Below are 27,446 nucleotides of genomic sequence, written 5' to 3' on the forward strand. Positions count from 1 at the left end.
TTTAACCATATGCATGCAGGAAAAAAAGGTGAGAACTGGGCAGGACACCTTGATGAACATCTAAACCTGAGTTAGCATGGGATCTGTTGACCTAGTTTTCAGCCCTTTACTCCTGTTAGACCACAGGCAACAGAGTGTGACTCAAGGGTTTTGCTTGACAACATGTCTTTAGAACTTAGTGTGAGCCCTGACTCAGCGTACTTTAAAAAATTAGAGCAAACAAGCCCTTCTATCACTCAGATGCATTTGCACTCAAATAGAAGAGTTGGAGTTATAATGCCAGATACAGCCAAGGGCGTGCCAAGCATGATGCTAAGAACTTATGGTTGGGAAAAATGATCTATGAGGCAGGATCGGCTTCAACCTCCATCTCATGTTCTCCTGTTTCAACTCAACTCTGAAGGAAGAAATACCAACCCACTACCTTCTGTCAAAGTATCATGCCTTGAGTGGAGCAATCTTCACTCCGCATTTGTCTCATACAAGAGCATGGCCCTGGACTCACACCAACCTGAGTTGGAGTCTAGGCATCACCATGATCACTGTATAATCATGGGTCAGGCCACTTGGTTTCTGAACCTCTCTGCTCATTAGTAACATGGGAGTAACACCACCTCATAGCCAGAGGCTGAAAATACAAAAACAAGCTACAAGTAGGAATATTCAGTCAAGGAGGGTCATTTCAGGAATCTATGCAGCTCAAGTATAAAGACTAAGGTCTCACCCTGCTATTCTAGGCCTCTCCTATCTTCTAGGACACCTTTCTAGCCCTCTCTCATAGCTCCTGCTAAATTGCAGCCAAATCCCCTGCCTCCGAAACTCACTTGCTTGAGTTATTCTGTTGCCTAAAATGCTCTTGCCTTCAATTCCTATTAAAAATCTTTAGTTCTTTCAAAACCACTTCAAGCACCACCTCTTCCCTCCTGCCTTTCTTCTACTGTTGCCAGGCACTGAACTCTAAAGCTGAGCACAGAAAGGGAAATGCCAAAAGAAGGCAAAGTTGTTTGTGTACCTGCTTTCTCCTCCTGCCTTGAGATTCCCAGCAGGCTGAGGTTAGGTCTCAAAACATCCCAGGATGTCCCAGTCAGACCTTCTATTCAGTGGATGACCTCAGAATAGTCTCTACTTACCCTTCCCAGGTGGGTTCTTATTTTCCTTTGATTTCCAGGGGTTCAGTGAATGACCATTTAGGCAAATAAGAGAAAGCCCAACTTCCCACCTACCTTCCTATAAAGCACCTAGCACCCAGTAGATGCTCAATTAATAAGAGTCTCCCAAAGAGCACTGGATCGATCCAAAGTGCAAATGGGGAAAAAAATACATATATATATAAACTGGAACAAAAAAGAATAAGGTAGAGGAAATAAATACAAACAGATTACAATGAATACAAATGGGTTAAATTCACCTGAGTCTTAGATTGGGCTAAAAAAAAAAACAGGCTGTTTACAAAAGATAAACCTGAGAATTCTCTCTTCACATTACCCATCCTTCCAAGCCCAAGGGTTTGCCTGCGGCCTTTATACTTCATACTGCAGCACATAAGACTATTACCCCCTTGGCTCAAGCCATACATTATTGGTAGTGGATTACCTATCAAATAAAGGCTCAAGATTCTTTTAGGCACCAAAATTTTTATTAACCCACCTTCTTGCTCTCTTTTAACATTATAAACAATATATAAACATTATAAACCAAATTAATCTCTTTTGACCCAGGGTTGTGATAGGAACCATCAAGTTACAATGTGATGGCAGATCTATGCTACTTTTATGTTTCTCTGGCCCCTCTTAACCTCTGGCTGTCACTTCTCTTGCCCTTTCTTGGCTATCCCTTAACAATATATTCCAACCCCTGTAAAACAGGGACTAAAAGTACCAACCTCATTGCTCTGAGGTTTAAAAAAAAATGCAGAGCACTAAGCCGGGCTCTCAGGAGCATTCAAACTCCAACAGTTCCTCCACACCCTTTGACATAGCTCCTTTCCATCTGTCATGGGCTAAGGAACCAATGAACCTGTAAACCAAGAACATGGGTATAAAGTCCATAGGCCAAATGAGGGCCTGGGCGGTAAAGTGCATGGGCTTTGTGACCACCACTGCCAACTTCCAGCCTAAGGAAGAGCTGAGTGAGCAGTTCCAAAACCCCTGAGCTCATGGTTCCCATGTACCTCCATCATGACCAGGGCTTGAGTAGGGATTTCTCAATTCCCCCAGCCACACTTGAAACAGTATGAGGGATGCAGCAGAGACCAAAGACTGAGTGACAAGCCCCAGGGAGTCGATGGGGGAACATTATCAAACCAATCTCAAAGTTGGTGCCATTTGCTCTTGGGGAGGAGAGGTGGGACCCAGGCAAAGATAGCAGCTAGAAGGCAAAGGGCAGGCCTGGTTCTCAGTAGCGGTAGTGATCAGGCTTGAAGGGACCATCACGGGACATGCCCAGGTACTGGGCCTGCTTCTCAGTCAGCTTGGTCAGCTTCACGTTCAACTTGCCCAGGTGGGCTTCAGCCACTGCTTCATCCAGCTGGGAAGAAAAATAGGAAAACTTGGAATGAGTACCATGATCTGGGATCCCTTATATGCATCCAGCTGCCAAAAGAGGCAAGAACTATTGTTTTGTGTTATCTGCTGGAGCGTTATGCATATTACCTCATTCTGTCCTTACAGCCAGCCTCCAGTGGATGTTTGGTCTTTGGCTGCTCAGCTCCCCTTCCTCAAGGGAGAACCATGCTAAATCCTCCTCTCCAAGTAGCCCTGGTGGGACCATCGATTACATTTCCTTCCTTATCCTCCACCAACCTAAGTGGCTAACCAAATGCTTCTCTGGAATTTATCTATGGACAAGACATATTTTTATGACAGGGGCTCTCAGGATTCCTAAACAGGGAAGCTATCAGTCTCAGGTCACCAGTGGCAAGTCTATTTGACAAATGAGTGAATATAGGGGGAAAAAAGAGCCAAGAGACACAGAAAAACAGAGCTCTGATAACAAGGAACCCCTTGATCCAGTGTCTGAATTTTACACTCCTCCATTATAGAACCAACAGAGAGTTCCTTTTTACATTAAACTGGTTGTGGTTGTTTCAAAATACGTCCTTAAATTCCTTGTCTATAAATTCATAAAACTTCCTTCAAGAGGTGGAGCCTCTTGAGTGACTCAATACTAACGAACAGAATAAAGCAGAAGTGATGGTGTGTGATTTGGAGGCTAGGTCCTAAAAGGCACTTCAGCTTCCTCCTTTGCTCTCCCTTTGGATCTGGGGGAGGCCAGCTGCCATCTCTTGAGGAAACTTAAGCAGCCCTATGGAGATATCCATGTAGCAGGGAACCAAGACCTCCTGCCAACAGTGATACGAAGTAGATCTTCTAGCTCCAATCAAGCCCACTGTTGACTACAGCCCTGACTGACATCTTGACTGCAACCTCATGAAGGACCTCAAGTCAGAATTAAGCTGCTCTCAAATTCCTGACCCATGGAAACTGAAATAATAAATGTTCTTTGTTTTAACCCAGTAAGTTTTGATGTTAAATTGCTACAACAGATAACTCATAAACTAGTTTGAACAGGGTTTCTATCGACCACTTGCCACCAAAAGGAGCATGACTAATAAAAAAAAAATTGCCATCTCCTTTATACAAATGTGGAAATCAAGGCTCAGAAAGGTGGAATGACTTGCACTTGCCCAAGGCCACAAAGCTAGTTAAAGACAGAGCTAGGATTTGAACACCCAGGGTCCATCTGGCTCCAAAGCCCCATAACTTGTCTCAAATTATGGCCTACAAGGCAGCTCTGAAGAGGCAAAACAAAGACCAAGGAGGACAGAGGCTGGGGTTAGATAAGGCCAATTCCTAAGTCTGACTAATCTTGAATGCATAAAGGGGGCCTGGAAAGAAGGGCAAAAGAGAAGGATCAGCTCTAAGTGGGGCCCTCACTTTCTCAGCATCCATCTCTAGATGGGGCTTCTCTCTACCCTTAGGTCCCAAGTCCCATCTTATGATGACACAACAGCCTTTAACCACAGCCCAGCCCAGAGAGCTTTACATTCCCAAATGGTTTCACATCCACTGTCTCATCAGAGCCTCACAAAAGCCCCTAAGAAGGGCAAGGTTTATTTTTCTATTTAATAGATGAAGAAACTGGGGAGAGGCAACCAAAGGCAGGAGCAGAGCCCAGCCCCAAGTCCATGTCAGTTCTGGAGGCAGAACAAAGGTCTTCAAAGCCTAGCCCAGAGCACCTTTCCTTCTCCCCACCCTGCACCCAGAAGGTAGTATGTCATAAGAGTTAACAACTTGAATAGACAGAACTGGGATCAACTCCTGGCCCAACATTTACAGCTATGGGGGCAACTCTGAACCTTAGTTTCCTCATTTGTAGGATGGATCTCTCACACCATTACAAAGATCAGTGATATTCAGGAGTGCTTGGTTCAAGTAGGTACCTTAACAAGTGGCTGCTCTCTCTGCCATTATTGTTAACCAAGGTTCCTAATCCATTGCTCACACATCGCAAGTGAGATGTGAAGCCTGTCTCCAATCTATGTCTTGACAGTGATGGAGGAAGAAGGTAAGGAAGGGGCCAGGTGCTGAGGTAGGAGGTGAGATCTCTGACATTTCACTTCCAACCCTGGCCTCATTTCAAAGGCCTGCCCAATTTCTCACCATATTCATAATAGCCATATTTCCTCCAATTTAGAGATAGAGGTCAAGTGAGACTTTTCTTAATCCCACAACAATAATGGGGACTTGGCAGGCTACACAGGACAGGATAGACCCTTATAGGTAAAACATCTGGTCAGGCAAGATAGTGCCTTAGGAAGACTAGAGAGAAGGGAGTTCACTGGCTCTGGGGACAGACAACCCAGCCTCTTCCTAGTTCTTATCAATTAGCAGAACCAGCTTTACAAAGGGTGGGAGGAATCACATGGAGACTCCATCACTGCCTCTCCAATAGAAGCAAGGGCTACTCTTACCATTTAGCTGGGAGGGAAACTGAGGTCCAGTCAGGCTACATAGCAAAACCAAGGTCACCTATGACACTGGCAAAAAGAGCCAAGACTAAACTATAGCACTCTGACCTGGGGGTTGGGCACATTGTATGGGGTGTCAGGAAGAGTGCTGCATTTGCTATCAGATGACCTTACTGTCATGGTTACCCTGACCACACATTCACAGCATGTCAGGTGCCATCATCTCATTTCAAGGCCATAATCTTGCAGGCTATAGGCTGCATTCAGCTTATAAACATGCCCAAGTTGACCCACCTGTTTACATTTGAAAATTGAATATTTCACACGAAGATCTTGGTATCTGGTTTCTCTTGAAATGTCAGGAGCTCTGGTCCATTGGGCCCAGGTTTATGACAGGCAGCCAACCCCTTCACCAGGACACATGCTCTTAGGTCAGCCCATTCAACTGTCCAATCGCTGTGGCCATGTGGGTTTGTGACCCATGATCTAGGGAGATCCTCACCATCCTTAAAGGAGGTACTAGTACCTTCATTTTACAGATAAGGAAATGGAGGTACAGAGAAGTTAATAACTTGCCCCAGTTACACAGCCTCTAAGTAAGGCTAAGATTCAAACCTGGATGTCTCACCCCAAAGCCCGTGCTCGCCTCACCACCCAGCCCTGCCACTCTGGGAGTAATTCCCTGCATGAAGCCTCAGTTTTGTTCTCTGTTAAATGGAGAGATGATTTCTGCACCGTGGAGGACCCTGTGAAGGTCTTCAAGAGTAGAGAGGCGAGCACTTTATGAATTCTGGCAAGCACTGCATGGAGCACATAGGGTTGGACACATGGCCCTTGGCCTGGGGTGGAGGTAGGAACCCACCTTCTTGGGCAAGAAGTGGACTCCGACGGAGTACTTGTCTGGGTGGGTCCACAGCTCAATCTGTGCCAGCACCTGGTTGGTGAAGGAGTTGCTCATCACAAAGCTAGGGTGGCCCATGGCACAGCCGAGGTTGACCAGCCGGCCCTCGGCCAGCAGGATGACGCGGCGCCCGTTCTTCAGTAAATAGCGGTCTACCTGCAAGTGGGCAGAGCAGCGGTAAGGGCTGGCAGGGCACGGCTCCCAGTGCCCACCCCTGCCCTCATCCCACCCTCTCGTCCAGCAGGCTTCCCTGCATCCAGCACTGCCCATGAAGAGCCCAGACTGCCCTAGAACAACCTCCAGCACAGGGCCTGGCATACACAATTAATCAGAGCCAGTATTTATTAAGCAACTCTGAGCTGCAGATCTCATAGCTGCTATGAGAATTTAAAGAGCTGACATGTGCAAGATACTCAGTTTAAGTACTAAGTACTAGCTAATGTTATCATTATTATTACTGGCATGTGCCCTGGCCTAAGAACACACACATAACCACATGTATGTCTGTGTTTGTGTGTGTGTGTGTATAAATAATTATCACATTTAAACCTACTAGCAACCCTATGATTTATTAGCCATTTACTACTATTTTCCCCATTTCACAGATAAATAAACTGAAGTTTAAAGTGTTAAGTCACTTGTCCAGAGCTACACATTGTGAAGTGGCTGCAATTTGAGCCTGGACAGTCTGAGGACAGATCCCATGTTCTCAATCACCATGATCAGTAAAAAGCTGCATGCAGTGGTAATTCAACCTTGGCTGCACATCAGAATCATTCTGGGAGCTTTAAAAAATGGGGATGCCTTGGCCTCACTGTGAGATTCCAATTTAAGTAGCCCTGAAACCAGGCCCTCTTCCTCCCCCATCCATTGCCCAGGTTGCCAGAGCCTCAGGTCATCTGCCCTCCTTGCAGCCAGCCCATGAGCATGCCCTGCTTGGCGCTCCATCTGCCAACAGGGCCAGGGCTTCTCACCTGAGGCTTGATGTTGACCTTCTCCACGGCGTTCTCGTTCAGCCACTTGACATCAATCTCCACGTCAAAGTGTCCAATGTTACACACAATGGCGTCATCTTTCATCTGTTCAAAGTGCCTGTGGGGGAGCCCCAGCCCATGAGAGACTGTCAAAGATAAAGAGCAGCCCCAAGCTGCCCCCTCCCTCACTCCCAGGGACCCCCAACCTGTCACCTACTGGCCAAGGATGATGTCAATACAGCCTGTGGTGGTGACAAAGATGTTGCCCTCCTGACAGGCCTCATCCATGGTGGTCACTTCATAGCCTGTGTAGAGACAGTGTCTGTGGGTCATCCAAAATGACCTTACCCCTCCTCTGGCCCCAGTGGCTGACAGCCAATCCTCGCCCTATCGTACCCTCCATAGCAGCCTGAAGTGCGTTGATGGGGTCGATCTCCGTGATAATGACGCGGGCCCCGAAACCCCTCAGAGCCTGGGCACAGCCCTTGCCCACGTCGCCATAGCCTGCTACCACTGCCACTTTGCCCGCAATCATCACGTCTGTGGCCCGCTTGATGCCATCTATGAGGGACTCCCGGCAGCCATAGAGGTTGTCAAACTTGCTCTGAAAGGAGAGGGGATGGGGGGTGTCGGGGGCAGGCAAGGCCCTGGGGCCTCACCCACTCTCAACATCTCAGCCTGATGGGCCTTGGGCTGATCACCTCCTGGGACTTCTCCCCTCCAGCTACAGTGCTCATATGCCCCTTGCCCCCATCAGACACAGGACTTTCTCCCTAGTCTTTTTCTGCCAGTCCAGAAGACTTCCTGAGGATCAACTACTATGAGAGATCACCCAGTCAAAGAATCTCCTTCACTTCAAAGCTTCTCTGAGGCTCACTATATAGTTCTTTGCCTCATTCATGCACTTATCACTCTCAGTCTACGATCCCCTTCCCCCTCAAATGAGGACTAACTCCCTAGCCTGAAGCCTTTCCAGTGGACTTTCTTCAGGGGCCTACTCCTGAGCTGCTCTGGTAAACAACAGCTGGAGCCATCATTGCCCCACAGGCTCACCTTGGTGACGGAGTCGTTGACGTTGATGGCAGGCACTTTCAGGATCCCATTGGCCATCATCTTGTACAGGTTGTGGACTCCCGTTGTGGTCTCTTCAGAGATGCCTCGGATGCCTGAATAAGAGGGAAAGGGGTGAACCTCAGGCCAAGAAGGGGCTGCCCAACGGATGGGGGCCTCTGGGAGGAGACCCCAGGAGCCTCAGGGCCGTCTGATCTCAAATTCGTCATCTTTGCCTCCTAAAGCTGCCTCTTTCTGGGTTCCCACTTCTGTAACTGATACCACAGCCCACCCAATCACTTAGGCCAGCAATGAGGGAGGAGTCACCACCATCACCAGGCCAGCAGCCAGTTTTAACATGTGTATTTTCAGAGAAAGTTTTTCAATACTGTCTAATTACCTTCCTTTGCTCTTAGGATCTTTTCTCTTGGTCTGTTAAATCTTCACACATCTGGTCTTCACTAAAGCTCCAGCCTCCACAGTGAAGGAAGCTGCCATGCTAGCTAACTTTGTTACCTGATTGTCTATCCTTTCTTGCCTCAGGGCCTTTGCACTCACTACACCACCACCCCTTACTTTTTCCCCACCCTCCTTTTAACAAAGCTGACTCATTCCCAGTTAGTTGTTCCCAGCCCTGGCTTTATGCTTGCCCTTGGACCATCGTATCAGCCAGGCCTCCCCTCGCCACCCCAGCCCCGCACCATCAGAAGTCAGGAGGCACAGCACACCTACAGGAGCCTGCTGTCCTCCCGTCTTCCACAGAATCTGCTGCTTGAGGCACTGGAGTCCTGCCAGGCCTGCTGCTTTCATGTGGGCAAGCAAGCCCCATTTAGACCAGTAGCCAGCCCACCTACCCATCCTACTCACCTGACAGGAGCTGTGGGTACTTGGTGTGGATGAGGTTGGTGAGGTCACCACCATCGTCCAGAATCATGTTGAGGGGCCCATCCTTGAAGTACAGAGTCTGCTCAATGCACCACAGATATTCCTCATCGGTTTCACCCTTCCAGGCGTACACTAAAGAGTGAGTGGCACATCAGGGCCTGGCCTTCCCCATTGGCACCTGCTCCAGGGAACCACCTGAGTAGAGCCTCTACTATCTCATTCTTAATTCCAATCCCCAGCCACCTCTAGCCCCTCTGAGGACTCAGCAGTGGTAAGAACACAACTTGGAATCACAGAAATCTGAGTACAAATCCTGGTTCTGCACTTTGCAGCTGTGTGACTTTGGGAAAATCACTTCACCTCTCTGAACCTCAGTTTCCTCATGTATGAATTAATTAGTGTGAATTAAGAAAGACAGAAGCCATGTACAGATATAGATATCTGGAAATAATTTCTTTTCCTACCCCCTTCTCTCTGGCCCCAACCCACAATGACTAGGGTTCCTACCCACAATCCCTATTGCTGGCATGAGGGTGCTGCAGGGGCAGAGAGCATGGGACAAGATTTCTCATTTATTCCACACTGAAAGGATTTGATGGCTCAGCAGTCTCTGTGTGGATTATCCTAGGCAAAGTCTGGCCAAAAAACTACTAACAGCAGCTACCGTGTATGAACCAGCATTTTCTCTGTGCTAGACTTACTCGAATTGCTTCAGACATTTCTTGTATTTCCTCACAGAAACCCTGTAAGGCAGGCATTACTATCATCATCAGTTATAGATGCCCAGAGAGGAGCTAAGATGTGCCCAGGTCACTCAGCACAGCATTCCAGAACAGGCCTCAGAATCCAGGGCTCCTGACTGCCAGCCCAGGCTCCTCCCAACATATGGTACAACCGGGACACAGGTGTGGCGCTCCCATGAACCTCCTGTGAGCAAAGGCCACCTGCCAAGCAGGGTAGCTTCCCCTCTCCCAAACTGGGGCAGACAATGGTCTTAAAAACAAGGCCTTTCCCAGAAAAAGGCCATGGAACCCAAACAAGGCTGAGGAGTTAGGGACATGCCAATCCAGCCTCGGTCAGTCTCTGCAGAGGTCCTCGCTTACTCTTTACCCTCTACCTATAGTAAGTTAGAAGGAACTGTGGACATCCTATTTCATCATCATCAGGAGTAACCAGTTCCCTCTCCAAGCCCAGGCAAATAAGTGCCCGTTTCTCCAGCAACTTGTAAGAAAGTCCTTCCTCTTTAGTCCTGGTCCTTCCCCAGCACCCTAGACCATCAGGTCCTACGGAATATATCTCTAGGGCTCCTTTTCTGCCCAGAATGCCTCCCTGATTCTTTTGAAAACAGACACACATCCTTCCTTTAAGGAATTCCCTCTTTTCAACATCACATGGTTCCCAATCATTAGATCTCACCCTTCCTGGCCACATGACTTGAATTGGGCCAGTAAGTGCCTTCAATAGTATTTTCGATGACCACTGAACAAAGCTCTTTCCAATGGGTCACTAGGCTAGGATCCTGTGGCTATGACTCCTCTCCCCTGTCATAGGAAAGCTTGTAGCAATAGAAGTTAGTGAAGAAAACAGAGAAAAGCAGAGTCCCTTCATGCTTTCCCACATCCCCCAGAAACAAGCAGGACTCACCTGGAATGCCAGCCTTGGCAATGGCAGCTGCTGCATGGTCCTGGGTGGAGAAGATGTTGCAGCTGGACCACTGCACCTGAAAAAGCCAGCAAAACAAGGTTAATCCCAGACAGCTCAGAAGACCAAGGTCACCAGAAAAAAGCCCTGGAGCTAGGGGCAAGTGGCTCTGGATCTATATCCAGCTGATTCTGCGACCACGGGCTGAGGACCCTGGTGAGTGGATGGGAGCTAGAGCAGTGACAAGACCCAACTTACGTTTTAAAACATAGCTCTCTGCTGTAGGGGAAAGGCTCCATAAGAAAGTAAGGAGATAAGTGAAGAAGTTGTTGTAGGAGTTCAGACAAGAAATACAATAAATAAATAAATAAATACATACATACATACATACATATATACATACATACGTACATACATACAAAAATCAAGGAAAAAAACAAAAAATAAAAACGAACAAACAAAACAAAACAAAAAGAAATACAGCTATAGCTGTGGAGGTGATGATGGGTATATTCTGAAGGCTGAGCTGACAGGATTTGCCACAGGATTAGTTGGTGGAGTGAGAGAAAAAGAGGAGTCAGGGATGACCTCAGTTCTTGAACTGAGACAACTTGGAAGGCTTGAGTTTGCACTGGCTTACAAGGAGAAGACTGCAAGAAGAAGTGGGAAATCATGAATATGTTCAGACATGTTGAGGCTGAGATGTCAATCAGATTTCCAAGTGGAGATGACACACCAGCTGCTGGATATGCAGGTATAGAGTTCTGGGGAGAAGTCCAGGCTAGTACACATATTTGGGCATCATCACCATTTAGACAGTATTTAAAGCCATAAAATCAGATGACTAAGAGTGTGAGTGTTAAAAAGAAAGAAGTCCAAGGACTGAGCCCTGATGTACTCCTTTTTTTATTTTTGTTTTTTAACGTCTTCAGTGTAATTTTAAATAGCCAGTCCACCTGACAGTCCTTGTTTTGTTTTGTTTCGTTTTGTGGGGGTAGGTAATTAGGTTTATTTATTTTTTAACGGAGGTACTGGGGATTAAACCCAGGACCTCATGTATGCTAAGCAAGCACTCTACCAATTGAGCTATACCCTCCCGACTCTATTAGGTGGTTTTGACTGCTCTGCCCTGCCCCCTCTTTGGTTAAGATCTTGCTCGGAGGGGGGAGGGTATAGCTCATTGGGACACATGACCCAGGGTGAACCAATCAGAGTCCACCATCCTCCTGGCAGCCATGATTCGCCAAGGGCAGACACATGACCCAGAGAGGGCCAATGAGAGCCATCTTTAGATGATTCAGTAGGACTCTCACGTTGAGCTTTTCCTACCAGAGCTCCTCAGTCAGGAGAAAGTTTTTTGGAGGTAGTCAGACCCTATCTTCCCAGTGAAAGAGAAAATCTTCAGAAGTCACCACAAACAGGACTGAGAGGTACTGCGAAAAGGCTGGAGCTAAAGCCCCTGCTGGGCCTGAGGGGGCACAAGACTGGACTTCCCCGCTCCACAAGGAGCTGCTACGGGCCTCACCTCAGCACCCAGGGCAACGAGGGTCTCAATGAGGACAGCTGTCTCCACAGTCATGTGCAGGCAGCCGGCAATACGGGCGCCCTTCAATGGCTTGGAGGCCGAGTACAACTCCCGCATGCGCATCAGGCCCGGCATCTCATTCTCTGCGAGGTCCAGGGCCTTGCGTCCCCAGGTGGCCAGGCTGATGTCAGCTGCAGGGGCAGGATGAATGGGGAGATCGTGAGCCACCTCATCCCACCAACCAAGAAGCACCATCACTTGGCACTCATCCATTTGTGGACTCGAAACACTAGGCTGGGTGATCTGGTCGCTGTACTCATTCAACAAGGATTTATGGAGCCAGGGCAGTCAAAAAAAAACCAAAAAACAAAAACCAAACAAAGTACATGGTCCCTGCCTAACCGCAGCTTATAGCCTTGTGAGAAAACACATTTAATCAAAGAATCACACAGGTACATGAATATTACAACACAGGTAAGTGCTCCCCTGAAAAACAGCTATCAGCCTGTATACTTCCCACTACCCTTTCTGCCACAACCTACCAACCTCGTTTCCTAAATATTTTAACCCCTAGCTCTCCATCTTCCAAGTCATCAGTCTTGGTGACTTCAACACTCATAAATGATGTAATCTAACACCTTGGACTTGACACAGTTCCTTCAACTCCTCGAACACATTAAAATGCTTCTTCACTCCTGATGTTTCTCTCCATATGGAGGGAAATCGTCTGTATAACTAACACTCCTGGCATCTCTCTGCCCCAGGGGAGGTGGAGTGACTTGTCTGATTAGTAAACTTAGGAGGACGAAACTGGGCACGCTCAGTTCAGCTCTCCCTTCCTTTGCAAGCAAGCAGTAGCCTGCCTGCCTGCAGGAAGCATGTTCTTCCACAGAGGAACCTACCGAGGCCCACCATGCCTGTAACTGGTGGGTCAGCTGCTGAATTTAGGGGTCCAGTTAGCATGACCACTGGACTTTGACACACATCTACATCCTCTGGCTTCGGTGTTATTAGTAATGAAAGTTATATTTTGGCCTCTGTCTGCCACCCCAGATGTCTCAAATTTGTCTAAATTCTTGGGCAAGAAAGGATACTATAATGAGCTCTCTCACTATCTCAATACAATCATTCCTCAGCATCTGCAGGGGATTGGTTCCATGAGTCCCTGTGGATACCAAAATCCATGGATACTCAAGTCCCTTATATAAAATGGTGTAGTACAATGAATACTACTCCTCTAATAATCTCTCCCTTCCTCCCTGCCACACTAGCCCATTCTCAAGGTCAATTCCTAGGTCAGTGTTTGCAAACTTCCCTGATAAGAGTCATCTGACATGCTTATAAATATCCTCTGGAAAATTAAATTCAGAGGTCTAGGATCAGGCCTGGAGCTCCTGGTGATTTTTATCTTTAGGGGAGATAAATTCTGCCAGTCACCCAAGGGGATGGTGGGTGGGAGGCAGAGGACTGTAGAGAATAAACAATAAAACCAATAAAACCAACTAAGTCCGCTTCCTACTGTACATCTAAGCAACTTCAGAGATGACTTCACTACTCCACTGAAACTGCTCTTCTCAAGGTCTCTGTAAGGCCTAATCTAACTAATGGTCAATTATCTACGTTCATGTTTCTCCCTGCAGCACAAATAATACTTACTGTTCTCTCCTGAAACCCTTCCTTTGCTTGGCTTCTGTGCCTATCCTTCTGTGGTTTTCCTACCTTCCTACCTCCTCTTCCTGTAACAGAGTAAAGTTTGGAAGCCCTCAGGGCTCCATCATCCCCCTCTTCTCTCCTACCAGATGAGCTCATCCCATTTTATGGCCTGAAATACCTTCTCTATGGCAGTGACTCCCACACATTCATCTCCAGTGTAAACTCCTTCCCTGAACATGAGACTCATATAATCCAACTACCTATTCAGCATCCCCAGTTGGATGCCCAACTACATTATGTGTCAAGTTTGAGCCCTCATGACTCCTTGCCCTCACCCACAAATCTGTTACTCTCTGCAATCTTCCCATGTTAGGAAATGAAACCACCATTTGACCAGCTACTCCAGCCAAAAACTTATGATTTCTTGATTCCTCTTTTCCCCTTTCACCTCCTTCCAACCCATCAGCACATCGTTGGCTCAATATCCCAAGTACAAGCAATCCAACAGCATTGCACCACCCTGGATCACTGAGGTAGCCTCCTCGCTGGTCTCCCTGCTCTCACATACTATTCTCCCCACAGAATCCAGAGAAACAAGCTTTTAAATTACACAACCTCCATTCTTCTACTAAAGTAAAAACTGAACCAACCTCCAATGGCTTCCCCTTAACCATGAATAAAATTCTAACTTCTCACCTGGCTTTAGGGTGGCCCAGGTTACTGCCCACCCTTCTCCCCACCTCCTCACCTCTTTCTCCCCCTCACTCAACCACATGAACCTCCTTATTGCCTTCAGGTGAGCTAAACTCATTCCCACCTCAGGGCTTTAACCCAAGCAGTTCTCTAGCCTGGAGGGCTCCACCCAAAGCACCTGATACAGTACTTGGCACACAGTAGATACTTAACAAAAACCCGGAAACTAAAAGGAACTTAGTATACTGCTGCTGGAGGAACAGAGAATGTGCCAGGGTGACTCTAGTAGATGAGTAAGATGATGGATTAGAATTTGATTCCTAATGAGGTGGGAAGCTTACAGAGTTTTAAGGGGAGTATCATGCCCAGACCTGTCTTTCAAAAAGACCCCTTTGATTATTCCATGTACCTATGGAGCAAGAGACCTAGGGAGACCAGAACTGGGGTGTTGGCCGTGGAGACAGAGAAGTGGGCAGATCTCCTCATGTAGAAAATGGAGACAATACTGCTACATTTTACATATGCATGTCTGTCTCACCCTCATCCTTGAGTCACTTTTGCATCTCTAGTGCCCGGGGCCTGGCACAGCAAAGGGGTCAGGTACTAACCATACCCGTTATTAAGGCTGAATAAGAGACGGCCCATGAAAGGGGCTGGCAAAAGACAAGGGGGGCAAAAAAGACACAATCTGAACCTAGTCCAGTTCCCAGCATTTACCAATGAGGAAAAGGCCCAGAGAACAGTTTGCCCAAAGCCAGTTGACGACAGAGGTGGGACTGGTGGCCAGGTGGGGATAGAGCCAAAAGGCTTCCGGGAGGAGCCCAACAGTTGTGAACAGTGGGTTCTGTCCTATCCCGCTAAGCTCCATCCCCTCTACCACCACCTGTCCCTCTAGCTAAAAAGAACTCTTTCACTGCCCTCAGGACAGCTGTGCCAGCCCTTAAGTTTTCATGGATCCCTCACCTCCAAGGGCACAAAAAGGTATGGAGTTCCAAACTCTTGAGGGTTTTGGTGCCCAGGGGAGCTGAGGACTTGCAGAGGTTGCAGTAAGACCTGTCCCAGGATGAGCCAAGAGGAATAACAGCAAAACTTTCCCTGAGCCTGTTTCTTCATCTGTAAGGTAGGAAATCATCCCTAACCTTCCTATGAACCCTGAGAATTAAAGATGCCATATGGCAAGCTCTGGCCCAGTACGCCCTTCCTCGATGGCAAGCCTACCCAGCCGAGCTCCTCCACTTCCAAATGGAGACTTTATCTCCTTCCCCACAACCCAAATCCCTCAAACCCTGACCCATCTTCTCTCTCCACAATATGACAAGCCCCCATTTCAGCTCTCCTACTGTTGTAACCTTGACTTAACCTTTCTGGGCTTCAGTTTCATCCACACAATACGGACAACAGTCTACTCTGGTCTGCTACTTGATAAACTACTATTGATAAGCTACTATTTCCACAGAATCGTTCCAAGTCACTTCCTATTAGAGCTTTGGTTTCTTCCTCTGTATAATGGAATAAAGTCCACCTCTAAAAATTATTCTGTAAACAAATGCAAATCCCCAGGTACACAGCAAATGTTCCATAAATGTTGATGCCTTTCTTCAGGTTTAATGGTGTCTTGAATTTGCTATAGAAACTGCTACCCAGCCTGAACTGGTTTTTGCTTAAAGTTCATTCGGGTTGTTCCAAGTTGTGCTCACTTATATACAGTGGTGAAAAGGTGTGCACGGCCTGGTTTCATATCCTGCTCTACCACCTCCCAGCTGTAAAACGGTGGGCAAGTTATCTTTTTTCCTGTGTCTCAGTATACTCACTGTAAAATGAGAAAGTAATAGTCCCTACCCTAAAAAGCCATAAGAATAAAAATGAGTTAATCGAGAATAAAAGTAGGAGGCAGTGCCCGTTCCACAGTAAACACCCAATAAACTATCCGTGTATCAGCTTCTATCCACAGGACAGCAGGGAGAATTTTTCTAACCACTCCAAAATTTCCTCGAGATTCTCTGTACGATTGTCCCTACTGGCCAGGTGGGTGACCTCAGACGTTGAGTAACAAGCCCAAAGTCCCTTGTGAGTGGACTAGTGCCGGCCTCGGGCTCAGTCTCCAGGCCTCTCCACACATGCCCTTCGGGGCCCCAGGGCCCCAGCCCTCCATGTGGGAGGCCCAGAAAGGGATGGGCACTTGTTCGGGACTACTAAGTTGCCCAAGGAGCCGGTGCAGGCCTAGGAAGCAGGATCCAAGCTCCCTGGTGTAGGTCCCGGCAGGTGTCATTGGCCCCAAGCCGCCACTAGGTGCGCGTTCCCCGCCTGCCCCAGCCGGCTGTGTGCGGAACACGCCGCCAGTTCGCCGCTCCGCAGCCCGCGCCGCTGCACCGGGCCTTGCGGAGCATGCCGGGACTTGTAGTCCGCGGCCGCCTCCGAAGACCCGCTCGCGGCCGCGGGAGAACTCCAACTCCCAGGCGGCCTTGCGCGGCTAAGACCGCACCGTGCCAGCGATTCAAGGCGGTCCAGGGAGCCCTGGGTCGGCCCCGCGGCCACCGCACCGACAGGAACCCAGCGGGCGCAGAGCAGACGCAGCAGGCTGCACGCCCTAGAACTCACCGACTTTGTAAGGCAGCTTGTCCGACATGTTGGCTGAGCTTCCGTACGGAGTGATGGACGCGGGCGAAAGAGGCTGGGCCTCCGGCTAAGAACGGGCACTGGGAGGGTGGCGCCGGGCAAGGATCTGCGAGTAGCGCCGGCTCCTTTAAATATCTTCCTCTGGCTTGCATATTCATGAGTCCCGCTGGAGCTGCGCCATCCGGGCGGGGCCCAGGGTACGGGGGCGGGGCCGGAACGGACTTAGATCACTGCTGAGTCCGTTTTCTATCCCACGCGGTCTCGTCTTCCCCGACCCGGTTGCGAAGGGAGCTCGGGAGAGACTTGAAAGCGAACCCGAGGCCGATCTTTTCCTTCACTGGTTCATCCAGTGAACCCGATGTCAAAACCGAGTGAAACTGAAATTCCAACCAGTTTACTTCCCTGAACCTCAATTGCCTTTTCTGTAAAGTGGACAGAATGATACCTACCATACAGATTATAAGTAAAATTGCACTATGTCAGGTACCAAGCACATCGGAGACCTACCCTCTTCCCACTATCCTGAGTTTAGGTGAATTTGTGTGCATTTTTATACTTTTACTACATCTGTATAAATCGTTAACCCCTTCGTAGTATTCTTTCTGTGTTTAAAACCCTTATATAAATGGCACCATACTGTACTTTTGCTTAGCTGCAACTTGCTTTTTTCTGCTAATACTGTATTTGTAAGAGTAATGCGTAGAGTTTGAATCTGTTCATTTTTGCTGCTGTATAGTATTTCATTGTCTACATCTCATGATTAACTTAATCTGTTCTATTTGCTGATATTCAGGTTGTATAGTCTGCCATTACTGCGTACATAGAACAATGAACATTGTCTCTTAGTGCCCATGAGTAGGTGTCCCTGGGTCATAAGTGTACTTAGGGGTGGAATTTCTGAGTGGAAGGCACATTTTTAACTTTCTTTCTTTTTTTTTTTTTTTTTTTTTTTGGTAGGGGGAGGTAGTTAGGTTCATTTATTTATTCTTAGAGGAGGTACTGGGGATTGAACCCAGGACCTCATGCATGCTAAGCATGCGTTCTATTGAGCTATACCCTCTCCCACCTAACTTTCTTAAATATTGCCAGGTTATTTTCCAAAGTATTGTATCCTCTCAGCAGCAGTGTCTGAGACTGCCTGTTGCTCCACATCCCTGTCACCACTCGTCAGTGAGAGATACATTTTTGTTAAAATGATGGATGTGAAAATCTCCTTGTGGTTTTAATTGGCCGCCCTTTAACATCTCTCTAGGAACCCCACCTCCCATCCTCCACCCAGCTGCTATCTCATCTCCTTCCTCCTCTTCTCATATTTTTTCAGATATGTCCCATTCTGTGTCTGCACTTTCTCACCTCCCACTCAGTACTCAGCTGTGTGGTCTCCACCCCCAGGTCTCTGCTGAAAGTGTTCCAGCCACAGTCAGCAGGGAACCTGGCTGAATCCTTCAGATGTGCCTCAGCCTGCCTCCCAACACACCTCCCTGCTGCATGCACACCATGTGCCCTTGGCTTCCGCTTTCCTGACTCTCCTCCCATTGTACACAGGGTTCTTTCTCTGGCCTAAGCAACTCCCTCTTCTTCTCTAGCGACTTCCAGTGTTAATGTTCCTTTCTTCTCTTACTCTGCTCCGTCTTCCTGGGCCATCTCACCCACACTTATGGCTCTTATGACCACTTATATCCAGGTGTTCATAGAATAAAATGCAGCCTTACTACGGAAGCTGCCTGTTTCCTTTCTCAATCACATGCCCCTTCTCCCCAACCCTGGAGTTACTGCTACAGTGATTAACGATTAGTATCTTAACCATTCACTTGCTTTTTTTTAATGGGCTTTACTACCTATATGACTGTCCTAAACAATACATTGTTTAGTTTTGGCTGTGTTTTGCCTTTGTATAAATGAAATCACGCAGTATATATTCTTCTGCAACTTGCTTTTCTCTTCCAACTTTGCTTTTGAGAGTCATTCAGGTAGATGCTGTAGCTATGGTTCATTTATTTTCATTTCTGTATAATCTATTTATTCTATTGTTGATGGACATTGGGTTGTTTGAATTTTTTGCTACTCCAAAGAATACTGCTCTAACATTCTTGTGCATGTGTGTGTACATAGATATAGATTCAGATATATTTGGGTGTCAAATTGCTTGAACAGATATGCTTATGTCCAACAACTGATTAATATGAAACTGAGTGGTTGCATAAGTCTATACTCCCACCAATAGTGGATAAAAATTGTTTTATGCCCTTACTAGCACTTCCTATTATCAATATTTTATTTTATTTTATTTTATTTATTTACTTATTTATTTTTGTTGTTGCTTTTTAAATTTATATCTTTTTATTTTTTTATTTTTAATAGACTTTATTCTTTTAGAGCAGTTTCAGGTTCACAACAGAATTGAGCAGAAAATACAGAGTTCACACATCTTTATTTTTTGCCAGTCTGGCAGGTATAAAATGGTATCTCATTGTGGTTTTAATTTGCATTTCTTTGACTGCTAATGAGATTGAGCATCTAGTCATATGTTATAACCCATCTAGGAGTCTTTTCTCATTAAAAAAAGTTCCATTCATGCCTTTTCCCATTTAAAAATAGGTCGTTTGTTTTTCTTTTCAACTAATGGGAATTCTTTACATATTCTGGGTACTGGTCCTTTGCTAATTGTATGTATTGCAAATATCTTCTTCAGGTTTGTGGTTTGTCTTCTCACCCTCTTTATTTTTTTTTAATTTATTTTTATTTTTTAATATATTTTTATTAAAGTATAGTCAGTTTACAATGTTGTGTCAGTTTCTGGTGTACAGCACAATACTTCAGTCATATAGGAGCATACATATATTCGTTTTCATATTCTTTTTAACCATAAGTTACTACAAGATATTGAATATAGTTTCCTGTGCTATATACAGTATAAACTTGTTGTTTATCTATTTTATATATAGTAGTTAGTATCTCCTAATCTCAAACTCCCAATTTATCTTTTCCCACCCGCTTCATCCCCTAGTAACCATAAGTTTGTTTTCTATGTCTGTGAGTCTGTTTCTGTTTTGTAAATAAGTTTGTCTTTTTTTTTTTCCAGATTCCACATATAAGTGATATCATATGGTATTTTTCTTTTTCTTTCTGGCTTACTTCACTTGAAATGACATTCTCCAGGTCCATCCATGTTGCTGCAAGCAAATGGCATTATTTTATTATTTTTTATGGCTGAGTAGTATTCTATTGTATAAATATACCACAGCTGCTTTATCCAGTCCTCCGTTGATGAACATTTAGGTTGTTTCCATGTCTTGGTTATTGTAATTAGTGCTGTTATGAACATTGTGGTGCATGTATCTTTTTTGAATTAAGGTTCCCTCTGCATATATGCCCAAGAGTAGGATTGCTGGATCATATGGTAAGTCTATTTTTAGTCTTTTAAGAAATGTTCATACTGTTTTCCATAATGGCTGCACCAAACTGCATTCCTACCAACAGTGTAGGAGGGTTCCCCTTCCTCCACAGCCTCTCCAGCATTTATCGTTTGTGGGCTTTTGAATGATAGCCATTCTGGTGTGAGGTGATACCTCATTGTAGTTTTGATTTGCATTTTTCTGATAATTAGTGATATTGAGCATTTTTTCATATGCCTGTTGGCCATTTGTATGTCTTCATTGAAGAATTGCTTGTTTAGGTCTTCTGCCCATTTTTGGATTGGGTTGTTTGGTTTTTTGTTGTTAAGTTGTATGAGCTTTTTATATATTCTGGAAATTAAGCCCTTGTCAGTCTCATCTGTTGCAAATATTTTCTCCCATTCCATAGGCTGTTTTCTTGTTGTTTTTTGATAAATAGGAATTCTTAGTTTTAATGTATCAGTCTATAGTCAGAGTGATCTGAAAACAAAACTATGCCCATAGCTTCCTCCTGCTTAAAACTATTATTGTCTTCCTGTTGCCTAAAGCAGTGGTCTATAAAGTGTCTTTTTGATCAGTTTTTTCCTCAAATTTTATTACATTCCTTACAACATGAATGACAAGGACAATGACACTACCTGTGTCAATTAATGATGAAAATCCATCCTCAGTGTATGTTGTGCTTTGGAAGATGATCAGCTAAGTACCTGTTCACTGATATGCATATATTAAGTTCATTTGAACAAAACTTTTGGAGACTGCTGGCCTCAGGAGGAGGTACAATCACCTTAGTCTGGCCTTCAAGGCCCTCCCTTGTGTGGTCCCTGTTGATCCACCTCACCTTGTTTCTTTGACCTCACAGTTCACATTAAAGCAACTCAAAAATTCCAGATGGTTCACCCATGCCCGCTATGTTCTTTCCTGCCTTGATACTCTCCCTTCTCTCTGCCTTGATGCTCCCTGACCCCAGTCTTCCTGTCAAAGTCCCACATGTCTTTTAAGGCCCAGCCCTTCCTTGACCCCTTCCTAGGCCAGAATAGATGCCCCCTCTATGCTGCCATAAAACCCCTAGTGAGCTCTAGCACTGTACCCTCTACATTGTTTTATACCACTAGGAGATGGGTGGGGAATCTCTCTTTAGCGCCAGGATCCAGCACAGGCCCTGGTTCATTTTAAAAAATAATAATATAAGTATTAATAAGACCAGAAGTTGAAGTCATTCATTTATTCATTCATTATGTATTGATCAAGTTCTGCTATCTGCCAGGCACTGATCTAGCTTTTGAGAAAGCAGCTGTAATCAAGCCAGACACAGCCCTCACAGTGTTTGCCTTCTAGTGGGAAGCAGGTAGAAAATAACAAATGAATGAGCAATTTCAGATAAACATTTGTTTGTCCTGCCCAAAGGCCTTTGCACATGCTGTTCCGTCTGCTTGGAAAGTTCTTCCTGACCCTGTGTGACAAGCTACTGCTCTGTCCAAATTTCACAGACCACAGAATCAGGTGTGCCAAAGTGTAGCTTTCTTTAATATTCTTTTTCTGTGACTCAGTGGGGAGAGTGAAGCCTTCAGTGGGTTCTGAAATCCCTCCCAACCCGAGATGCTGTATTTCCCATTATAGCAATGTTGTCAGCCCTGCTTTGGTCCCTTGGGTTTTTAGGAAAATCATCCTGGCACATAGTAGATGCTTAATTTGTTGTGTGTTTCATTGAATGAATGAATGTAGTTACATTTTAGCTTTTTGACATGAAATCAAATTTATTTTTCATTCTAATACAGAAAATTCGGAAAATAGAGGGGGAGAAAAGCACCTGTCTTAGCCTGAGTCTCATAGAAAGGAGAACTTGCAACAATGGTTTAAGTGTAAGACCTCTAGGGTGTGTGATCCAGGGATCCAGACTGAGGGAGAACGAGAGGGCAGAACAGAGAAAGGAAAACAAGGGGGCAACCATATCACTGGGCTGGCCACTGCTCTAGGCTGCTCCATCCCACTGTGGAACCGCCTGAGGAATTGAATGAAATGTGTCTCTGTACCCACAGCTGGCTACATAATTTGTGAGGGCGGCTACATAATTTGTGGGGGCTACTACAGACCCTGAAAATGCAGGACCCTTGTTCACAAAGCAGGGTTGGAGGGAGGGAAGTGCCATCAAAGGTACTAAAATATAGAGCTATCCTTCTCTTCTGCAGTCTCTCTCTTGACTTGGCATGTTTTTAATGTGGTATTAATGTCACTCTAAAGAAAAAATTTTGTATTTTGCCATTCATCTTTACATTGTTCAATGCCAGTTTTAAAGGTAAATATAAGAGCATTTAATTCACATAGAATTGCCAAAATTACACAGTTTGTATTTCGTAGAGTGTCCACGCGTATGTGTTTTATTCTCACCGGAAAGAGGAAACGCTGCACAAAAACAATTTCATTTTACTTTTTGTTATGTGTGCATTTTATCAACACTCTGCCTTCAGCTTACTGATGAGTAAGGAAAGACGGAAAGGAAAAGGAACTATGGATTTGCCCATCTTTCCCTTTCCTTCTACATTTTCAGTGGAAGTGTTTGGCTAGTACAGAGTTAAGTAACATAAGTAAGAAAGACCTGATAGGGTCCCTTGATGAGGTTTTTCTGTGTTGAAATCAAGTTCCGGTTTCTACTGGTTTTTACTGGTTTGTACTCGCTTTGAGTCTTGCTGAACTCCACACATGCTGCTTCTACTGGAACTCTGTGTCCATGGGACCTTGGAGACCCCGATATTAGTGCACAGGTACCCCATTTGTACCATTCATTTGAGTGGGGAAAAGGGAGAAATATTTATGTACCAGCTTATGACCCCTGCAGGTCCAAATCTGTCTCCACAATCCTGAGCTGCCAGGTGACATATATAAATGCCCTGAGCAAGAAGCCTTGGGAGGAGAGCTAAAGGTGTCGGTCAGGCCTAGGGCAGGCACAGCTGGGGATGCACTGCACAGAACTAGTAGGAGCCTGTGCAGAACTGGTTTCCACAGCAGGTCTGGACTGAGAGCCAGGTGAGGCCAAGAGAATGGGAAATGGGGCACCAGAAGGTCAGACACAACCATGTAATCCTGTCCCATTACTCCCACAGCGCTGTCACCATTTACCAGATTTATCTTTTTTCCCCTATTATCTTTATCTTTAATGTATATATTTCATATACATAATACATACTTATATATAATTTTTATGTTGCTACAAGAGGATAATTTCCCTTTTCATTTTTTTGAGATATAATTCACATACCATAAAATCCACCATTTTAAAATGTAGAATTCAGAAGTTTTAGCATAGTCACCAAGATTGTGCAGCCATCATCACGATGTAATTCCAGAATATTTCATCACCCATAAAGAAACTCTCTACCCATGAGCAGTCAATTTCTATTCTTCCCCAACACCTGTCGCTGGCAACCACTAAACAATGTACTTTCTATTTCGATGGTTTTACCTATTCTGGACATTTCATATAAACGGAATCATACAATATGTGACCCTCTTTTCATTTTTAATCAAGGGATAATTTGTATACAATGATATGTATAGAATTTAAGTATTATCTAGATAAATTTTGACAAATGCATACACCCATGTAAACCCCAGCAAGAAAAGAGAATATGTTTCAGGATAATTTTTTTGAGAATAATTTTTTTTAAGTGCACATGGAGTGGATATATCACACCACTCTCATGGAATAATAGGGTTTTTCCATTTTTTTCACTAATAGAAGTACAACGAGTTGTTCATTCATGCAAAATTTTCTATCCTATTTTGGATCATTTCCTTGGGGAAAAAATCCTAGAATTTGGAATAATTTGAAGAAAAAGGACATAAGTGCTTTTAAAGATCCTCCTGATTTTATTGACATGTTGTTTTCTAAAAGTCATCTGCAGTTTGAGTTTGTCACTGCGTGTTCATCATCATTTATATTATCCTTGTTTTCTTTTTTTTTTTTTGGCTAATTTAGTAAGTGAAAATGATACATAATTTAAATGTACATTTCATCACCATTGGAAGAAAAGTTTCCTGCTCCAGAATAAACCTAGTGAGAATATCCTACTGAAAATTTATGACAATCCATTTGATTCTGTGCAGTATTGTGTGAGATACTTTATTTTCCAGTTTGTTTCTTCAGAGGTGATTTGCACACCCCCCTCACTGTCACATTTCTCTGATCGAGATAACTTCCACCTGTCCCATTGCCTCTCATGTCTCTTACCTCATCTCTGACACACCTGCTGTGAACCCTGGGGAAGCATATCACCTCTCTGAGTCTTATTTTTCTTGACTGTAAAATGGGAATCATCATAATAATATCAACTTAGAGGGTTAGTGCTAATCAAAAACTACTTCACCTCCACATAAGCTATCCAGGTTACAAAGCACTGTCCAATCCATTTTCTCACATTGAAAATTTAATAACTTTTTTCTATTAAACAGATACATTGTATGAAATGTAGAAAACAGAAAGGTATAAAGAAACTATAATAATTCAGAGATCATTACTATTACCATTTTGGTAAATTTCCTTCTGTTCTCTTCAATTACATACATATGTTTTACATATTTGAGATCATACGTACAGAGACTTCCTTATACCTCTTTTCTTCCACCTAATGTCACATGAGCTAACTTCATAATGCTCTCAATTTATGCCAGTTGTATTCAAGGTCCTTTGTCAATAGTAACTCATTTAATCCTCATTAACAATATTAGGTAGGTTTTCCACATATTACAAATGAGGAAACTGGCACAGACAGCTTACATAACTTGCCCACAGTTACACAGCTAGTAAGTAAAGGAGCTAGAATTTGAACCCAGGAAGTCCAACTCCAGAATCTGCTCTTATCTCTTATGCAGTTTCTCTGTCTACAGAATATTCCAGCATATGGAAGTACCACAATTTATATAACCAAACCCCTCTTGTTTCAGTTTCACTATTATAAATAACACATTAATGTCTCCCCATCTGATACATTATGGCTTCAGATAAATTTGTAGAATTAGAATTACTTAAGGAATATTGACATTTGTGAAATCTTGATCCAATTTGCCAAATTAATTACCTACTCTTTTCAGTTCTATCAGTTTTGCTTCACATATTTTGCAGCTCTGTTTTTTTCTGCATATACATTTAGTATTGCTTTGTCTTCTTGGTGGATTGACCCTTTTATCATTGTGTAATGAAAAAGAAACAAACAAAGAATCAAGGAGAGGAAGAGATTCCTTATTAGTGCCAAATGTGGTTTTACCTGGGAAGAGTTGATCAACTTTCTTTTTAAGTTTACTATCAGATTGATAAAATTAAAGTGTGAAAACTGTTAGTTATCTGGTGAGGCAGTGGAGAAGCAGACCCCCTCATATATTGCTTTTGGTATTTTACATTGGTCCAGCTTTCATGGGCAACACTCTGATAATAGCTAACAAGATTACAAACTCACACACCCTTTGATGAAGCAGTTCTAAGCACACATGACCGAAATGACATTAAGAGCAAAAGTTTGTAAATAGTCTAAATGTCCTTCAGTAGGATGCTTGTTAAATAAATGATGGTACAGTCCACACAGTGGAATACTTTGGTGGCCACTTTTTTAAAAGGAGATGTTTATCTACTGATATGAAATGATCGATTGGCAAGATAAAATGTTAAGTGAAAACAAAGCAACTTGCAGAACAGTGTATCTAATGTGTTACTGTGTATAAGGAAAAAAAACACAAACAGGTTTTGCTTATATGTGAAAGATACAGATATCACACTGGATGCACAAACAGCTGCTAACAGTGCTTCCTGTTGGGAGCAGGGGCTTCCCACCCACTCTACTGCCAGCCACAGTGAACAAATAATTGTCTTTTTTTCCCTGGCTGAGGCGCCAGCCTGGGCTCCTGGGAGTCTGGAAGGCACCGGAAACAATAGGCAGACACTATGACCAGGCCCTGTGGCCTCACCATCTGTCCTTTGAACCTGCCCTTTCGGTGTTTGCTTTTGCAGACACTTAGGTCCCCAGCTTGGACAGCGGAGAGGGGTGGAGGAGGAAGGAGCCTGCCCATTGGCCAAGGGGCCCTCTAGACTGCCCTTGCTCAGACTCTGGACTAACTGAGAGGCTGCGGAGATAGGGGAATGGGATCCAGATGCCGAGGATACCCACTGATGGGGATGAGACAGAATAATGCAGTTCTAGAGAGACCCCACCAACTGCTCCACCCCTTTCAGGGTGTCTCCCTCACTCCTCACCTCCTTCCATGCCCCTCCCTCCAGGTCCCCTCAGGTTTGTAAATGTCCCTTGGGTCTGCCTTGATGTTACTGCTGGATGCAGAGTACAGAGATGGGAGAGCTTGGAGCAGGCCCTCCCCCACCATCAATCCTTCTTATCCCAGGCTGCTCCATTGTGGGTGAGGGGCCAACAAGACTCTGGGAGCTGGCTGTACCCACCTACCAACACACTTTTCCCCTTGCAAGAGCTTTCCAGACTCACAGAATACAAGAGAATGTTCCTCACTAGGCAGGTGCCCTGAGTCCCAATCTTTCCACCTGTAAAATGGGGGTAGGGAGAGATACAGTTATATATCATTATGTCAAAATTGTCTGATTGTATGTCTGACCGTCCCACTACTTGCGGGAGGGTTCAGAACATGTCTGGTTTTGCCCACTGCTGTATTCCCAATGTCCCGCTCAGTGCCTGCCACACAGAAGACACCCAATATTTGTGGAATAAATTAATTTTCCCAGATGTCTGCCTAGGAGCCCACATTGTGGTCTCAGCTTTAGCCCACAGACATGGCTGTCCTTGGGCTGGGGGTTAGAAGTTCCCTGAATCCGGGTCTCTCATGCCCTGGACTGGAGGAGCTGGAGACTTCCCCAAGGGGGCTGGATGTCCTCTTGGGTCAGTTCCCACTCCAGTCTGGGCTTCTACGATCCTTTTATTCTAACATTTGCTGAGAGCCTAGTCCAGTGACCCTAGAAATCCAACCATCCGGGATGCTGCCACTCCCTTTCATTTCTGAGATGATCCTTTCTCTCGCAGACTTTGCCTAAGGAATCCCACAGAGGAACACAAATCGAACACAGGATACTTTGAGAGCTTGAAACAGGGCTGCCTGGCCCAAACTGGCCGAGGGTCAGGGAGGAGGTCCTGAA

The 27,446-nt window shown here is 45.1% G+C and overlaps 2 protein-coding genes across 2 annotated transcripts in view; one reads left to right on the forward strand and one right to left on the reverse strand.

Moving 5' to 3' along the window:
- LOC116658005 (60S ribosomal protein L29-like) overlaps window positions 1–27,446 on the forward strand; it is an 801,314-nt gene that overhangs the window by 129,233 nt on the left and 644,635 nt on the right. The window lies entirely within an intron of this gene.
- Window positions 1,618–17,042, reverse strand: AHCY (adenosylhomocysteinase). The gene is made up of 10 exons (XM_006190778.2): window positions 16,890–17,042; window positions 11,946–12,136; window positions 10,424–10,499; window positions 8,762–8,911; window positions 7,898–8,010; window positions 7,241–7,448; window positions 7,062–7,149; window positions 6,845–6,962; window positions 5,832–6,026; window positions 1,618–2,526 (listed from the first exon to the last, which is right to left on the reverse strand). Exons 1-10 carry the CDS (start codon window positions 16,915–16,917, stop codon window positions 2,395–2,397), a joined length of 1,299 nt encoding a protein of 432 aa, XP_006190840.2. The 5' UTR covers window positions 16,918–17,042; the 3' UTR covers window positions 1,618–2,394.

This window comes from Camelus ferus, chromosome 19 (genome assembly GCF_009834535.1).
Source record: "Camelus ferus isolate YT-003-E chromosome 19, BCGSAC_Cfer_1.0, whole genome shotgun sequence".
NCBI lineage: Eukaryota > Metazoa > Chordata > Mammalia > Artiodactyla > Camelidae > Camelus > Camelus ferus.